This window comes from Sinohyriopsis cumingii, chromosome 17 (genome assembly GCF_028554795.1).
Source record: "Sinohyriopsis cumingii isolate HCF-2022 chromosome 17, ASM2855479v2, whole genome shotgun sequence".
Lineage (NCBI taxonomy): Eukaryota > Metazoa > Mollusca > Bivalvia > Unionida > Unionidae > Sinohyriopsis > Sinohyriopsis cumingii.
Window position 1 is genome coordinate 7,593,632 of NC_142977.1, and position 18,986 is coordinate 7,612,617.

The 18,986-nt window shown below is 38.4% G+C and overlaps 1 protein-coding gene across 2 annotated transcripts in view; it reads right to left on the bottom strand.

Moving 5' to 3' along the window:
- Nucleotides 1–4,159: 4,159 nt before the first annotated feature.
- Nucleotides 4,160–18,986, bottom strand: part of LOC149777700 (cholesterol 7-desaturase nvd-like) — a 52,330-nt gene continuing 37,503 nt past the window's right edge. For both annotated transcript variants that reach the window (XM_089938751.1, XM_089938752.1), the window contains exons 3-6: nt 10,876–11,054; nt 9,832–10,077; nt 5,181–5,354; nt 4,160–4,552 (exon numbers count right to left, since the gene is read on the bottom strand). In XM_089938751.1, the coding sequence (XP_089794877.1) occupies nt 4,385–4,552; nt 5,181–5,354; nt 9,832–10,077; nt 10,876–11,054 (767 nt within the window). In that variant the 3' untranslated portion in view covers nt 4,160–4,384. The remainder of the gene's footprint in view (nt 4,553–5,180; nt 5,355–9,831; nt 10,078–10,875; nt 11,055–18,986) is intronic.

The window sequence follows — 18,986 nt, forward strand, 5'->3', positions numbered from 1 at the left end:
TATGGGAAAGATTACAAAGTTATTCCAATGTACTCTACAGTAATCTCTGCTTTCAATGTTGTTGTTGTTGTTCCTGTTGTAGGGTTTAACGCCATTTTCAGCACACGATAGGCTATACATGGCGACCAGTATTAATGGTGGAGGAAGAACCAGGGAAAATCCTGGAAAGAACCACCGACCCACGAGAAGCTACTGGCAAGCTTTCTCACATACCTACATTGGCTGAATCCGAGACTCGAACCCACGCAGACAGAGGTGAGATGGCAGTGATCCGTAACGGTGAGCGCTTTAGACCACTCGGCCCTTCAGTGTTGAAAACCCGCATAAATTTCACCAAAAACAAAAATGAAAGCCTATCATATGCTTTTTTAACTTTCAATTCTTAGTTCAATCTCTTTTGTTTTGGTCTATTTTCGTTTTAACGATTCTGTATGTGATACCTTTAATATTTTATTATATATACATTTTAGTGAATTTTAACATCATTGCGATATTATATATACATTTTAGTGAATTTTAACATTGCGATATATATTTCATCTTGTTGTTTGTACTGTTTACACTAATTTGTAAGAGTTTATCTTTCTACGTTTTTGTGGAAATTGTTTTACTTATATAATTATTTTCGAACTTTGGCACCATATAGGCACTATTTGTTTGGAGGTACTGTAAAACGCTATTGCATAAATTTGTCTATTTTCGAACAATCGCGGACGTTGAAGGCAAAATATTCCCAGGAATTTGTCTTCTTGACTCATTACAGTGTTCATAACTGACTGCTTTGGAAATAAATTTATATTAAGTTCATATTTGTACATTGTAAGTAAATGAAACGCAAAGTGAATACCAAGTTCGCATTTGACCAATTTATGGCATTTGGCTTGTAGACGATGTTTACAATGCCACATTCAATCAAAGCAGAATCTGATTTCTACTGCAAATGTAGTTGAAATTACAATACAATTTTGCGGCGTGTATCAAGTTTTGGAACCCATGCCATTGGTCTTGTAATTGGATTTGCAGATCTGAGAAAGTACATTTTTAGCAAATTCACGATGTAAAAATGTAAATATATTTATTAACAATCTTATTACTATCTAAAGAAGAAATATGTGTATGCCCTGTCACTTGCATGCTCTCTTGTTGAAGAGACCCTAGCTACGTACAAGACCTGTATGACATCTATCGCTAGCCTTCACCCAATCATTTTTATATCAACAAAACAAAAACTTAAACTGGGAAATTTGCAAAACAGCTTCGTCGTCTTGGTTTATTTGCTCCGAGGCTCTTAGTTCTATACCAAAACCTTCTGTTCTATTTTTTTTCCCTCGAATTTAGTATTATGACTGACTTGCAAAATGGTACGTCTCTGATAGATATGCGATTGACCTTGGCCTCAATATGCGTTTCTATGTTACTGTTACAGACTCTAGAGAGCTGCTCTTAGCCTGAACCATTATTGTTTGAGAAAAATTACGAATATTTATCCTAACTAACTGTTTCAATGATGATAATGGTATTTTCGATACTGCCTCTCTCACGTTTGTTGTGAACATTGCGAATATTACGCTCAATCATTGTCTTTTTGAAAGTTTTATTGGTGACCAAGTCCTTGGAGCCCCAAAGTGATCGAGTAATCAAAGCTGCTCGCCTTCTCTGACATCTCAGGTTTGTTCACGTGGGTTTGAGTCTGGGGTTGGCCAATGTGGAGATGTAAGAATGCTTGTATTTAACTTCCCGTGGGTCGGTGGTTCTTCCTCCACCAAATATATGAGCCACAATGTCCTGTAAAAATGGCGGCCAACCCACAAAACCAAACTTGAACCAATCGCTAATTGACATTTCAAGATTAAGCAGTCAATCAAAATTATGTCAATATTTGTTCATTCGATGTTGCTTGGAATTCTTCCATAAGTTTGAGTGAAATCGAGTCTATCCCAGCAAATGGAACGGACTAGAGCTTTGGAAATTACCGCTCATTTGGTGACTCAACCACGTAGTTAACTTTATTATACCTACTTTCAACTGGAAGAAACAACGTATTTAGTTTTTTTCACAAACAACTCTAATAAACCTAAGGCTTAAGCATCTGCTACATGAGAGTACCTGTTTACAATCATAGTTCCTAATACACGATACTATTTTTAGACACACGTGTCGTGCAATATGTAGTCAAGCAGTGTGGAAAAATACTGCCCTATTCCAACATGTAAAGTTAACGGAGGAAAGAAAATGAGTACATAACAAAATGATATTTTGATCGAATACGGAAATCTTCAGTTGGTATTTACCTGGTGTGTCAAGAAGTAATTGTATCAACATGAATTTAGAATAAAGTTGTTAATTTCGTTCCCTTTTCTTTTATTGTTTGCATGAACTGACCATACTGTTGGATACCTGGTGTTGTGTTCCATCTTGGAGTCTTATTTTTGTAATTGTTTTTGCTGAAATCTCTAGAATTATTTCTATGGGTATTCCTTTTAAGAAAGCGTCTGCATATTTGGTTGATATATTTCTTCCAATACTTGGTAGGTTTCTTCCCATTTCTATTTTCTCCTTGATCTTTATGACACTCTCGTCCAATAATTCTTTCCTCCGTTCGTGTGTAGTACGTAGACCCCTTTTCCAACATGGGTTAACGCCTGCATATTTTCTGTGCCTATTTCTTTTGCTACGAGGTAAGCCAGTATGCTCCCGCATGTTGGTCTCTCCTTTGTCTCTACAGCCGACAGACATGTACCCTGTGTGCCAGATTGCCTGGCGAGTCTTGCGAAGTTGAGTTGCATTACTGATATTACATATAAACCTCCACTCTGAAGAGTGCAGAATTTGAGATGCTTCTGTTCATGAAATATCAAGTCAATCTACATGACGATTGTATTCAAAAGTGAAATTGTTCTCTTTTCACTAGCGATTCGTCTATATTTAGAAACTGCTTTTCTCACTTGTTTAGTAGATTAATTAATTAAATATCATTCGTACTTGATTCTTAATATTTTTTACGTCTTAAATCCTAATGTTGTACGTCTTACTGTTTTTGCCTTTTGCTTAGTCCCTAATCTTGGAAGGCTTTGTACATGGCTGCTAGATCATTCAGATCTTTTTGATAGATCATGGCTGATAGATCATTCGGATCTATTCGATATAGCATGGCTGATAGATCATTCGGATCTATTCGATATATCATGGCTGATATGTCATTCGGATCTATTCGATATATCATGGCTGATATGTCATTCGGATCTATTCGATATATCATGGCTGATAGATCATTTGGCTGATAGATCATCCGGATCTATCCGATAGATCATTTGGTTCTATTCAATAGATCATTCAGATATGATCCTCCATTCGACAAATCTCCTTTAACCAGGTTCCGAGATGTCTCAACCAAGCAAGGGTCTGGTAAAAGTCTATACTACTGAATGTAACGCCCAAACGAGGCTTGCTCAAACGCAGTAAAGCCAACATGTTATTAACATGGATAGTTATGAAAGACCCAGACCACTGAATACACACATATATATTTTAGTTTATGTTAAGGACCACACACTTAGTAGTAGACGTATGAAGGTTTTCGCTTCCACACGAAAATCTTGCCAACTGTTGGAATGAGACATTCGTGGGAATAGAAAAAATGGACGTTTTATACGTAGTATCACCAATACATTTGACCACTCCTTAGTAACATAGCAGAAATATTAAGACTTATTTGTCTGTGCACAAAGAGTGTAAACACACTATATTGTTAGCAAAACCAGAAAGCTAAAGAAGATAACTCATTTGCAGAGACTTTAACCTGATTCTCGTTTGGAGCAGAGAACTATTAGCCATATAAATGTCTGGGTGAACGCGACTACAATTCGACTGTTTAAGAATTTAAAATGCAGCTCGTTTTAAGGTTTAAAGATAGGGCCTTATTTTAATATGACTGATAAAACTGTCGTCCGAAGGTGGCATGAAAAGTTTTAAAGACAACGTTTAGGTGACTGTCTGAGCATAACGTCTTACCATTCTATTTTATTCGAAGTTTTGGTTTTTCTCTGACGAAATTACCAGTACGTAATCAATTACCTTAGCGTAACTTTATACGCACAGTGAGACCACCTGATCACCTAGACTCATTCGAGGTCATTCGGTTTCGCAATCATGATGTACGGAAAAGAAAAAGAATGATTTAATCAATTTCATTTTAGTCAGTAATTCTAAATATAAACTGATACTTTAAAAAATATCCACACATAAATTGAGTCAATCTATGCACAATAAAATGCCAGTGGGTTGCTAAGGCAACTGTTTTCCCAAGGTATAGTCCTGGAGTTATAATAAATAACATCTTTGACTGCTCTTGGAGTAGAAAAGCGCTAATGTGTTGTCATGGCAACTACCAATCCAAGGCGTCCTTTTGGAATTTTAGTCTGGGACTATTTTCAGAGTAGAACTGGGAATACCATCTCCTGTGCCTTGCGATCAAGGAGTCCTCTTTGGATTTGACAAATAATGGTTTGTCAATATACTTCTTATTGTTCCATACCATAATGTCTCGCTCAACCTGTGAGAGAACGGAGATAAACTTGGTCATTAATTTTGGAAAAACAATCTTAAAACCGAACATGGATCGACTTGGTAAAATTACAGGATGCAGTTTACATACGCAGATCAAAAGAGAGCTAAAACTATTCGTGAAATGGTATATGCATATTGATAATTTTAAAAATAAATAAAGAATGGCGCAACTTAGTATTTTATAAATACAGAGAGAGAGAGAGAGAGAGAGAGAGAGAGAGAGAGAATGTTTCGAAGATGAAAATAGAGAGAGAGAGAGAGAGAGAGAGAGAGAGAGAGAGAGAGAGAGAATGTTTCGAAAATGAAAAACCCAGGAAGATTCCGGGAAGAATCACAAACGCACGGGAAGTTACTGGTAAGCTTTCTTGCATATCTGTGTTGGCTGAGCCGAGAATCGAACCCATGCGTACACATATGAAATGCGAATGATTTGTAAAGGTGAGCGCCTTAGACCAGGCAGTCACTTGGGCCCATATCATGAAATAAAATAAAACGTGTGTGTGTGTGTGTGTGTGTGTGTGTGTGTGTGTTGGGGGTATACACGATATAAAGGACGATAACGGATACAATTAAAATTATGCACAGACTCAGGCTCATGAAGAAAGAATGCGTACCTGAATGGCTTCTCCAAGCATGAAGAACTTGGCTACAAATGTTGGATAGGTCCAGCTGACATAAATGTTGTGCACCATTTTTTGAACCATCGGTTCTATTGGCGTCAGATTGTGAATAAATACTCCTTTACCAAATAAACTCACAAACTCCAGATATACAATACCAGGACCGATCTGGGAAAAAATATGAATATAAATGAAATAAAGCTGTGCTCGTAATGTACCTAGTATACCCCAGTGTTCGTAATGTACCTTGCATACCCCAGTGTTCGTAATGTACCTTGCATACCCCAGTGTTCGTAATGTACCTAGTATACCCCAGTGTTCGTAATGTACCTTGCATACCCCAGTGTTCGTAATGTACCTTGCATACCCCAGTGTTCGTAATGTACCTAGTATACCCCAGTGCTCGTAATGTACCTTGCATACCCCAGTGTTCGTAATGTACCTAGTATACCCCACTGTTCGTAATGTACCTAGTATACCCCAATGTTCGTAATGTACCTAGCATACCCCAGTGTTCGTAATGTACCTAGTGTACCCCAGTACTTGTAATGTACTTAGTATGCCCCAGTACTTGTAATGTACCTTGTATATCCCAGTGATCGTAATATACCTTGTATACCTCAGTGTTCGTAATGTACCTTGCATACCCAGTGTTCGTAATGTACCTAGTATACCCCAGTGATTGTAATGTACCTAGTATACCCCAGTGCTCGTAATGTACCTTGCATACCCCAGTGCTCGTAATGTACTTAGTATACCCCGGTGTTCGTACTGTACTTAGTATACCCCAGTGCTCGTAATGTACTTAGTATACCCCGGTGTTCGTACTGTACTTAGTATACCCCAGTGATTGTAATGTACCTAGTATACCCCAGTGCTCGTAATGTAATTTGTATTCACCAGTGCTCGTACTGTACCTTGTATACCCCAGTGCTCGTAATGTACCTTGTGTGCCCCAGTGCTTGTAATGTACCTAGTATACCCCATTGCTCATAATGCAATTTGTATACCCCAGTGCTCGTACTGTACCTTGTATACCCCAGTGCTCGTAATGTACATTGTATGCCCCAATAATGAAACATTGCTGTTTACATTTAAATTGGGGCTACGTAAAAAATAATGAAAGCGAACGAGCTACATTTACATTGGGTTGAGACCCTTAATAGAACTCCAATACACGTAATGAAACAGTGTTGACAGTTAACATGGGCTCGAGGTCCTTCATGCAACATTGTTGTCTACACTTAACATGGGGCTAGAGTCCCTAAATTAAACATTGTTTAAAATAACATGAGCCAAAGACACGTAATGAAACATTGTTGTATACAATTAACATGGGGCTAGAGTCCCTAAATTAAACATTGTTTACAATTAACATTGTCTCGAGACACGTAATGAAACATTGTTTACAATTAATAATGGGCCGAGACACTTAACGAAACAGTGTTTACAATTAACATGGGCTCGAGACCCTTAATGAAACATTGTTTACAATCAACATGGAGTCGAGACCCGTAATGAAACATTGTTTACAATTAACATGGGCTCGAGACCCTTAACGAAACATTGTTTACAATCAACATGGAGTCGAGACCCGTAATGAAACATTGTTTACAATTAACATGGGCTCGAGACCCGTAATGAAACATTGTTTACAATTAACATGGGCTCAAGACCCTTAATGAAACATTGTTTACAATTAACATGGGCTCGAGACCCTTAATGAAACATTGTTTATAATCAGCATGGAGTCGAGACCCGTAATGAAACATTGTTTACAATTAACATGGGATCGAGACCCTTAATGAAACAAATTAGTATAACTATTTCTTTCAATCGATTTTTTTGGTTAAGTTACTATTTAATGTTGTATGATTGTTCACAAGATCAATTTTTATTGTTATAACTAAAAAAATTGTAATTTTAATAAAGGCAGATTCGTAGTGGTGAGCGTTGTAAAAATACGTTCGAGATTTGGATATATATATATATATATATATATATATATATATATATATATATATATATATATATATATATATATATATATTACAGTGATTCCTCCTATATTCTACATTATTGAGTTAAGCACACACACACACACATGCTACAAGAACATTCTTCTACGTTCACGTCTGTGGGTTGGAAAATAAAAATTGGAAGGTCATAAACTCTGAAGTCACGTGACCATTCTTGGAAAAGGAATGCATTATGCACCAATCTCGTAACATCTCTGAACTCCAGAGCACAAGACCCAGACCACTGCTTTAAACTTTTATGAAGCAAAATATGCATTGCAACCCTCAAGACTCTCAAAATGACCGCCCAAATCCTTGGCAAAAGCTGCTCTCCTTGAACGCCATCTCTGAGTTTTGCCTCGCTTACAGGTAAATGAGAAATAGAATTATTACATATTTTAAAGACGTTTATATCAATGACTTCATGTAATTATTTGATGTTTAAAGACATTGTGGACAGTAATTCAATTTTCTCTTGAAACCTGCTGTTTTCTTTATTTAGTATATAAACTCAGATTTAATCGATATTGTAAGATGGCTTGTTTTAACTTAATTAGGAATTTATATGTATTTTTAATGATAGTACTAAAGTATTGTGAAATAGATTTCTCTACAAACTTCAAGCTCCATAAAAATTAATTTAGAAATAAAATACCTAAGGAATAAAACGTGATATTTCGGTATTTAAGGTCAAGCATTCAATAAATTGTTTTTAGTACAAAACAATTTTAGTATTAGTTTGAAATATAGAAATCCAAAGCAATTTGACTGTCTTTAGTTAAGTCCATATCTAATTATTTACATTATATTCTAAAAGAAAGAAATTCCAAAAGTATATGAAGTTGGTAAGTTTTACAAATATATAATTATTTTATGTGGAATGTTATATCTAGAATGAATAACTTAAACATGTGTAATTTTCTATATATTGTACAGTTTTGGATTGATAATAAAAACAAATGCTGACTGCAGTCTTAAGAGTTTTGCCATTGCTTACAGTTCGAACCTGGTACCCGTATTATTGAAAGGATTAGCATGCTGTATTATTCAAAAGATTAGCCTGTTATTTGTAGGATTAGTATGCAGTATTATTGAAAGGATTAGCATGATGTATTGTTGAAGGAATTAACATGCTGTATTATTCAAACGATTAGCATCCTGTATTATTCAATGGGTTATAATGATGTATTATTTGAAGGATTAACATACTGTATTATTGGAAGGATTAGTATGCTGTATTATTCCAAGGATTATCATGTTCAATGTGTTAGCATGCTGTATTATTGAAAGCATTAGCATCCTGCATTATTCAAATGATTAGCATGCTGTATTATTCAGAGGATTAACATACTGTATTACTGGAAGGATTATAATGCTATATTATTGGAAGGTTAGCATGCTGTATTATTCACAGGATTAGAATGTTATTCGAAGGATTAGCATGTTATTTTTTTGAAAGGATGATCATGCTGTATTATTCAAAGAATTAACATGTCGTATTATTCAGAAGATTAGCATTTTATATTTTTGAAAGGATGATCATGCTGTATTATTCAAAGAATTAACATGTCGTATTATTCAGAAGATTAGCATTTTATATTTTTCAAAGATTAGCATGTTATTCAAAATAATTACCATGCTTTATTATTCCAAGGATTAGAATACTATATTATTGAAAGAAGTATCATGCTATTCGAAGAATTACTATGCTGTATTATTGAAAGGATTAGCATGCTGTATTATTCAAAGGATTGTCCTGCTGTATAATACAGAGGATTATGATGTTATTCGATGGATTACTATCTGTATTATTCGAAGGATTGCCATTTTGTATTATTCGAAGGATTAGCATGCTGTGTTATTCAAAGATTAGCATGCTGCATTATTCAAAGGATTATCATGCTGTATTATTCAAAGGATTAGGATGTTATTCGAAGGATTAGTATCTGTATTATTTAAAGGATTAGCATGCTCTATTATTCAAAGATTAGCATGCTGCATTATTCAAAGGATTATCATGCTGTATTATTCAATGGATTAGGATGTTATTCGAAGGATTAGTATCTGTATTATTCGAAGGATTAGCATGTTATATTATTCAAAGGATTAGCATGCTATATTATTTAAAGGATTAGCATGCTGTATTATTCAAAGAATTTTACTCCTGGAAAATACAACTGCAAAAATCACGCGTTACTCAAAGACGTTACCGTTTAAAGTATGACACAGTTGGCAATGCAGTTCTCATTATGTGACGTTATGTGGAAATTTTTTTGATGAATTGTAATTCAAAATGATATGATGGGAGACTAGAGTGGACATAGTTCCGCCCACTAATTAACATTACATTTCAACTATTACCAAAAGCCTAACTGCCATCAAAACTTCTCGGTGTACATCACACAATTTCGAGATACAGGGTGAGAAACTTATGACCATCTGATTTTTTACGTTGTGTTGTGAAAATCTCGCAGATGTCAGTGCTGCTTCAAACAGCTGTTTGCGCGCACACAATTATGTAGTCATTCTCACCTGGCAAGCGATGGAATTAGTTAGTTAGCCATTATTAATTGCAATGTTGTAATGTTTAACCGATATGAAGACGGTGTTGACCATCTGCTTCTTACCTGTCGAGCGGAAACATTCAAATCCAGGGGTGCCAGACTTTTGCCGAAGAATTTCATACTATGGGATAGGCTAAGAGTGCTGATGTGCTCTTCTGGTGCTGTGTGTGGCTCCCAGCTGGCGTTCCATGCGTGATGGGAGAAACTCCATAACATATTCCACATCTTGCTGAGATCAATTCCAGCTGCAATGCTTGGTTCGTGCACGTGCCGTAAATGTACCACGTCCGCTCCATTCTCTGGGACTTCCTGAAAAAGCATGAAAGATTCCAAATCTCTCTTGACTGTTTCTTTGGGGGTGGGGGTGGATTGAATTGCAAGTTCACTTAACCAGCCGCTTCGACGGCTCAGATGTTGTGAGTTGATTTTAAGGACAAAGAACACGGAAGAAATCATGATATTGGATAGCAAATTATGCAACCTTTAACTGAACATTAGATCTCAAAAGGTGTAAAGCATGCAAGCAGCCACATGTATTGTAATGTTTTTCAAAACTGCTAGTAAACTACAGCAAAACTGAGTGGATGGGGTCATGGGAATAAAAACAGGAATTCATTTTGTTACATCGATAGAAAATAGCCTGATTTGGTGAAAAGTAAAGAAAAACTAAATTTTATTGTGATTCATCCTATGTTCAATGCCTCACAATATACCGCCCCCCCCCCCCCCAACCCCGCAGTAATAGCCCCTGAGTGAGGAACGACATAACATCAATCTGTCTTGTACAGGCAAAATGATAATTTGTTATAATGACCCTAGTCTGTATTTCCAATTGACGGATGTTCACATAAACATGAGTTTTGAAAGGCATGGATATCAATCAATCAATCAATCAATCAATCAGTACATACATGCATAAAACATGCACATACATTCATAAACACATATGCATGCATGCACACCCAGACGCACATACATACAAACATACATACATACATACATACATACATACATACAGACATACATACATACATTGTATCACTGAGATGCACCGGAATAAATAAATAAAACAAATTTTTAAAAAAAAGCATCTAGTCTCTGTGATACCTCTATGTGACAATTTATGATATGTTCAGTTCGACCCCTATAAGTCCAGTTGCCATTGGTAATTTCCTGTATCTCTGGTGGGGTCCAGTTGGGGTCAATACCCTCTGCGTGGTGCCACATGTAAATCCAGCCATTTATCTCCACTGAAGGCCAGGACTTCACCTTCGCTATGTCTGGAACTAGAGAGGATATCGTATATGTTATCTATCTATCTATCGATCTATCGATCTATCTATCTATCTATCTATCTTCATTTTGCTTTGTATCTTTTTATCGATAATGGGAAAAAGATAATTTTTTTTGCTAGCTCCACCGTTCACTGATTTTTTTTCTTCTTCAACTACGCGACTTCGTCTTTGCAATACCCAGGTCTGTGCATCTGCAAAATAGGAAGTTTTTCCCTCAATTGCATTATTCACTGAATTAGCTCATCTTCAATCGGAGCAGCCTCAGTCTTTTCCGTCACATTCTAGAGACAAGAGGAAGAAAATGACAACTCTCCAAGTGAGGTCGAGGGTACATCGATTCTCTTTAGCAAGATGCAAAGTTTATTCCTTATACTTAAAAAAGAACTACTTTATAATACGAAAACTATACATTTCCTGGAGCTCATTGGAGAGTTCTCATTGAAAAAGCAATACTTTCTGCACCATAAAGTGCATGTAAAACATTTGGACCGGCATTGACAATCTAGTCAAATTTCCAGATGTAAGAAACGGCGGTGTCGGTTTTTTGGGCAGTAAATAGCGCAAAGAAATTATGCTTACACATTCGAATAACTGCGGCTGTTACCGTACAAACTCGTGACTCCATGTAAACATTAAGAATATCGAAGACCCACACATCTCAGACGAAGAAATGTGTTTTGTGGAAATCTGCCTGTATATACAGGATTATTTTGACCAAGGAGAAAGATAAAGAAGAAATAGAAGTCAGGTCAAAATATACAAGGAAGCTAGTAGTGAAGTGGGACACTATATGGTCTATGGGACCTACCATTAAAAACACCCCTGGGACACTATAGGGTCTATGTAAATTTAACATGGACAAAACCTCTGGGACACTATAGGGTCTATGGGAATTAACATGGACAAAAACCCCTGGGACTGTATAGGGTCTACGTAAATTTAACATGGACAAAAACCCCTGGGCCTGTATAGGGTCTATGTAAATTTAACATGGAGAAAAACTCTGGGCCACTCTAGCGACAGGGGGAATTTAACATGGAGAAAACCCCTGGGCCACTTTAGCGACAATGGGAAATTCACATTGGGGGGAATAGATTGTGGGCCTGTTGAGCGACAAGGGAAATTGAACATGGGAATAAATCGTGGACCTGTTTAGCGACAAGGGGAAATTGAACATGGGGAATAGATCGTGGGACTGTCTAGGGACAATGGGAAATTTAACATTACGGAAACCCCTGGGGGGATATAGCCTCAAGGGAATTTAACATGGGAAAGTCTTGGGCAACTCTAGCCTCAAGGGGAATTTAACTTATGGAAATTGAACATGGTGGGTCTGTATAGCGTCAAGGGGAATTGAACATGGTGGGACTGTCTAGGGACAATGATGGTAGAGGGTCAAACACAACAGAGACAGAGACATACATACACTAGTACAAGCGTGAGATTTATATATAAAGCATTACCAAGACCTGAAATCTTGCTGGGGTGTTCAAAAATTTGCATAAATGTAATGATGCAAACGCATACAAACCCCAGATATACTATCCATACAAACGTACGCGAACGCATACAAACCCCAAATATACTATCCACACAACGTCGCTAACGCGTACAAACCCCAAATATACTATCCACACAAACGTACGCGAACGCATACAAACCCTAAATATACTATCCACACAAACGTACGCAAACGCATACACACCCCAAAATATACTATCCATACAAACGTACGCGAACGCATACAAACCCCAAATATACTATCCACACAACGTCGCTAACGCGTACAAACCCCAAATATACTATCCACACAAACGGACGCGAACGCATACAAACCCCAAATATACTATCCATACAAACGTACGCGAATGCATACAAACCTCAAATATACTATCCATACAAACGTACGCGAACGCGTACAAACCCCAAATATTCTATCCACACAACGTCGCTAACTCATAAAACCCCCAAATATACTATCCACACAACGTCGCTAACGCATACAAACCCCAAATATACTATCCACACGACGTCGCTAGCGGATACAAACCCCAAATATACTATCCACACTCGGGAGGAAGAAGAAAAAAACAACCAAATATACGATCTACACAACGTACGCGAACACACGCACACACACACACACACACATACACACACACACACAGGGAAGAGGAAAAAACAAACCCCAAATATACTATCAACACAGAAGGGAGATAATACAAACCCCAAATATACTATCTACACATGGAAGAGGAAGAATACAAATCCCATACCTACTATCCACACGGAGGTGAGATGTAAAAAAAATAAACCACATATCTACAATCCACGCAGAGGGAAGAAGAAATAAATAACCCAATATACACTATCCTCAAAGAGGGAAGAGGAAAAAGCCATAATATACTAACCACACAGAGGGAAGAAGAAAACCATTATACACTATCCGACGTTGTGCGCACCAGAAACTGAAAGCCTGAGGGTGGAACTGTCTTCTTCTGGAGGAATTATGACGCTGTGTGGTGAAAGTCCGCGGACGCCATTAAGCACACCACTCTTCTATAAAACAGGAGAATTAACATCGCAACATGGAACGTGAGGACAATGTATCAGGCAGGAAAAACAGCACAGGTAGCAGCAGAAATGAGAAATTACCACCAATCCATACTGGGCATTAGCGAGACAAGATGGACTCCATCTGGGCAAAGAAGACTGGTTACAGAAGAGATGCTACTGTATTCAGGACATGAGGAAGATGACGCGCCTCATACACAGGGGGTGGGGCTCATGCTTTCGAAGCAAACATATAATGCACTGATAGGATGGGAACCACACGAGCCCAGAATCTTCACGGCAACGTTTAGGGCCAAGAAGGAGAGAAAAAAGATGAACTTCATACAGTGCTACGCTCCAGCAAATGACGGCGAAGAAAAAGATAAGGACCTGTTTTACAACAGACTACAGAACGTAATAGAGAACTTCCCAGACAAAGACATCAACATCCTCATGGGTGATTTCAATGCTAAAACTGGGTCAAACAACACAGATTACGAACAAGCCATGGGATCCACGGCCTGGGTGAGATGAACGAGAATGGAGATAAATTCGCAGACATTTGTGCACTGAATAACCTGGTCATCGAGGGTACCATCTTTCCCCACAAGAGAATCCACGAGAACACATAGATATCACCAGACCATGTGACAGAAAATCAGATTGACCACATCTGCATAGCAAAGAAGTTCAGAAGATCCCTGCAAGATGTGAGGGTGAAGAGGGGAGCATATGTGGCATTTGGCCACCACTTATTTGTCCCAAGGCTGAATCTTAAACTGAAGAAGAACTGGATGGGCACAAAAGAGAAGAAAGCAAAGTAAAACATCAGCCTTTCAAAGATGCAAAAACTAAAGAAGAATACAGACTGATGCTTAACAACAAGTGCCAAGTGCTACAAGAGCTTTTCGAAGATGAGGAAGACAATGTGAACAACACATGACAGAACGTTAAGGAGGCTATAAAATCATCATACCAAGAAGTACTAGGCCCCATGAAGCACCAGCAGAAAGAATGGATTTCAGTCGGGATAAGAACTACAAAAGTAAAGGTACAAAAAGAGTATGTACACTGACGCCCACAGAGAAGTGAACAGAAGCATCAAGATAGACAAGAGAAACTACGTTGAAGGACTGGCAGCAGAGGCAGAAGAAGCGGCCGGAAGTAAAAACATGAAGAAGCTGTACGACATTACCAAGAAGCTGTCTGGCAAGTACAGCAAAACAGAGAGACCCGTAAAGGACAAGCAGGGAAAGTCCATAGCAAGTACAGAACACCAAATGAATAGATGGGCAGAACATTTTGAAGAATTGTTGAACAGGCCAGCACCACTAAATCCCCCAGAAATCCACCCAGCCAACTCAGATCTCCTCATAAGCTGTGACAATCCCATCAAAGACGAGACCAGGAAAGCCATCACCCAGCTGAAGAACAGCGAGGCAGCTGGACCTGATGACATCCTAGCAGAAGCCCTCAGAGTAGACCTACAGGCTTCAGTGGAAATGCTATACCCCCTCTTTGAGAAGATCTAGGAGGAAGAAGAAATGCTGACTGACTGGAAGGAGGGATACCTCATTAAGATCCCCAAGAAAGGCGACCTCAGCAATTTTTCCAACTACAGAGGAATCATGCTCCTGCCAGTAACCGGGAATGTCTTCAACCGGGTCCTCTTGGAGAGGATGAAGGAGGCCGTCGACCCAGTTACGAGACGAGCAAGCGGACTTCCGGCAGAACAGATCGTGTAAGGACCAAATAGCGACACTTCGCATCATAGTCGAGCAATCATTGAAGTGGAATTCTTCGCTCTACAACAACTTTGTCGATTATGAAAAGCCATTCGACAGCATGGACCGAGAGACACTCTGGAAACCTCTTCGCCACTACAGCATGCCAACCAAGCTGGTGAACCTGATCAAAAACGCTTACAACGGAATGTCCTGCATAGTCATTCATGTAGGACAACACACAGACAGCGTCTTAGTGTAGACTGGCGTGAGGCAAGGCTGCTTTCTGCCGCCGTTTCTCTTCCTTCTTGCCATCGACTGGATTATGAAGACATCCACCAGTGGGCGGAGAAATGGGATCCAGTGGACATTGTGGAGTCAACTTGAGGACCTGGACTTTGCCGATGATCTAGCGCTCTTGTCCCAGAGTCAGCAGCAAATGTAGGACAAGACCGACGTACTAGGAGCCACACATGCACAGGTTGGCTTCAACATCCACAAAGACAAGACCAAGATCCTCAAGATCAATTTTGTCCGTAACAACTCAGTAACTCTGCATGGAAGTCCCCTGGAAGTGGTGGAGTCCTTTACGTACCTGGGCAGCATTATCAACCAGTAGGATGGCACAGACGCAGACGTCAAGGCAAGGATCGGAAAAGTGAGATCAGCGTTTATACAGCTGAAGAACATCTTCAGCTCCTAAATAAATTTCCTTGACTACCAAGATCATCCTGTTCAACTCCAATGTGAAGTCACTCCTACTGTTTGGAGCAGAGACCTGGAGAACCACCAAGTCGACCGTAAAGAGAGTTCAGATCTTCATCAACAACTGCCTAGGAAGTATTCTCCAGATCGGCTGGCCAGACACCATCAGCAACGCCAACCTGTAGCAGAGAACCTCTCAGCTTCCGGTAGAACACGATATCAAGAAGAGAAGGTGGGGTTGGATAGGACACACCCTAAGTAAGCCACCAACCAATATTACCAGACAGGCATTGAGGTGGAACCCTCAAAGCAAGCGGAGAAGGGGCCGACCAAGAAACACCTGGCGACGTGACCTTGAGGCGGACATCACTAAGCTGGATCACACCTGGAGTCAATTCGAGGGGAAGGCACAGAACAGAAGTCACTGGCTTACTTTTGGGCGGCCGATACCCCGGTAGGGGTGACGGGCATAACTGATAGATTTTATCCTCATGCATCTTTTAGAAAGGTGGGGATTATGTCCTCCTGCCTGTTTGTCTGTCTTTAGTAATGTATTGTATGTCTGATTACATTTAGACTTCAAACTTTGGAATGTGATTGGGCAGTCTTTACGTGTACACGTTGGTTTCAAATTGATGGTTAATAGTTCCACAAAAATCTAAATATTTGAAGTAATGTAGGTGGAAATCTAATAGTCGGTTTTTGTCATTTTCAATGCCAGAGCTATGATATATGTAGTGGGCTTTTGAGTTTGGTTCTCTGATCTGCCCATTGATCATCTTCGCTAATCAAGGTTCCCATATATTAACCTATCTACATAGATCGATTCATATATTTCAGTGTTTCAGTTTTGTGAATTTTATTGAATGCGGCGATAAACCACTGCACCGAATCAAAACATAGTTGTTCAAATTTGAATACTGTTCCTACATGATCGAGACAAGGAGAACATACAACCTGAATGGATTCATAAATATGCAATTTTCAACTGCCGAACCGTGTTGGCACCAATACATCCTTTCTACTTTAATAGCTTCTCTCTGGATTCATACTTTAGACATTAAACTTACAAAGTATCCATTTGAGGTCAGTTGTCTCCAGCATTTTCGGCTGATGTACAAAGTACCGCTATTACACGCTATTGGTTAGTTTGCATTACATATTAAGGGAGGCAACTCATGAAATCCAAAAGATGTCGCTAGAAGATTTAAAGACTACGGTAGAGAATCATGGAACAAACGCATAAGAAATTTGCCCCAAGACCTTTCGCGGTAGATACTTTCACACTTCCGAATCAGGAATCCATACAACTCGTCAACAAAGGACTCGGACTTTAACATGACACTCGTATACCAGAATCCAAAGTTCCATCAACGGGAACGATTGATAAAATTTGGAGAATTATTGTAAAGATTTAAAGCAAAACAACTGACAATACGGGAGTTGTTGTTTAAGCGATCCCTCATTTAGTAGAGGTGAAAGCTCGGTCTTTATCCATCATGCTATCATGTTATCCTTCACTCAGTCATCAAGTTTAGGACATTTTCTTGCAGTGACTTGCGGATTTGGTCAAATCCTTATACTTTATACCTGTAAAGACAGAGTAATTCGCCGTAACAAATGTGGCCCTCCTCACAGGGGAGATAATAAACAATAGCTATTGAATAAGCTCCCCTCCCTATACGATATCATTATCATCAAGAACTTCGGAGATATTTTATCTTATAAATTTCAAATCTCAATTCCATTTCTTTATAGAATCATACATTCATTTCCAGCCATTTCTGACAGGTAGAACGCTTCTTTTTTTGTAAATACGAAATGGTTCATTACGAGGCATGTACACAATGGATCATTTTGCATTAACCGTAAGCACCTTCCTTAAAATATCGTGTTTTTTTACACTAGAAATAAAGGTTCAATCAAAATACATCTACATATATTTACCTGTTATATATATATATATATATATATATATATATATATATATATATATATATATATATATATATATATATACAGAGAGAGAGAGAGAGAGAGAGAGAGAGAGAGAGTTTAAACTTCCAATCCCCAAAGTAAGCAAGAGGAGGAATATTGTCGCGGTTGTATTTAAGATTTATTGTTCTTTAGTGACATCAAATCTTGCATGACATTAAGCGCTCTTTGTTGATAATGAAGCAAACACCAACCACTTACTGATGATCTTAGGCAATTATTCCTTTAATTGATAAAATAAATTTGGAGACAGGAGGACAAACAGCTAGAATCTCGAATTACATATTCTATTATATTGATGATTCAACATAAGTGCCCATGAGAATTGTTCGATAAGTTTGCGCACTGTGATAATTGCTAACAATGTATGCTAAGCACGTGTGTTGATTTGCGGTTTTTTTAAATAAAAAAAATTAAAATGTTTCTCACCATTTCCCCAGTAAAATTAATTAGATTTTATGAGATTTTGCCGCCAGACCGTAAAGCTAACCTGTACTTCCACGCATTGTTCGAACACATGTTGAGAGTGAAGGTGCTGTTTATTGGTCCATTCATAATAGGTGATGGCTTAATGTAAACATACATTCAGCACCCACTGACAAATTTTACAACGCAAATCTCTCGAGTTCAAGTATTGACAAATACAAATATTTCAGATCAGGGTCATCGCAAGTTTGCGCTGGACAAAACGACGCCCTAGGCGATCGTTGCCTTCTGCAGTTGTCCCCATTCCCGCTCGAAAAAATATACCAAAACTCAGCAAGCATTTTTTCGTTCTTGTTCTTCTTAATGGGATGGTCTTGAGACGCATTTAAATAAACCAATCATTTCAATGATAGAACAAAAAACAAAAAGAAAAATAACGTGTCCGGCATGGCAGGGAAATACAAAAATTATTAGTTTAAGCTTCATGGACACATCATTTCGTACGACACGCCCACCCCCA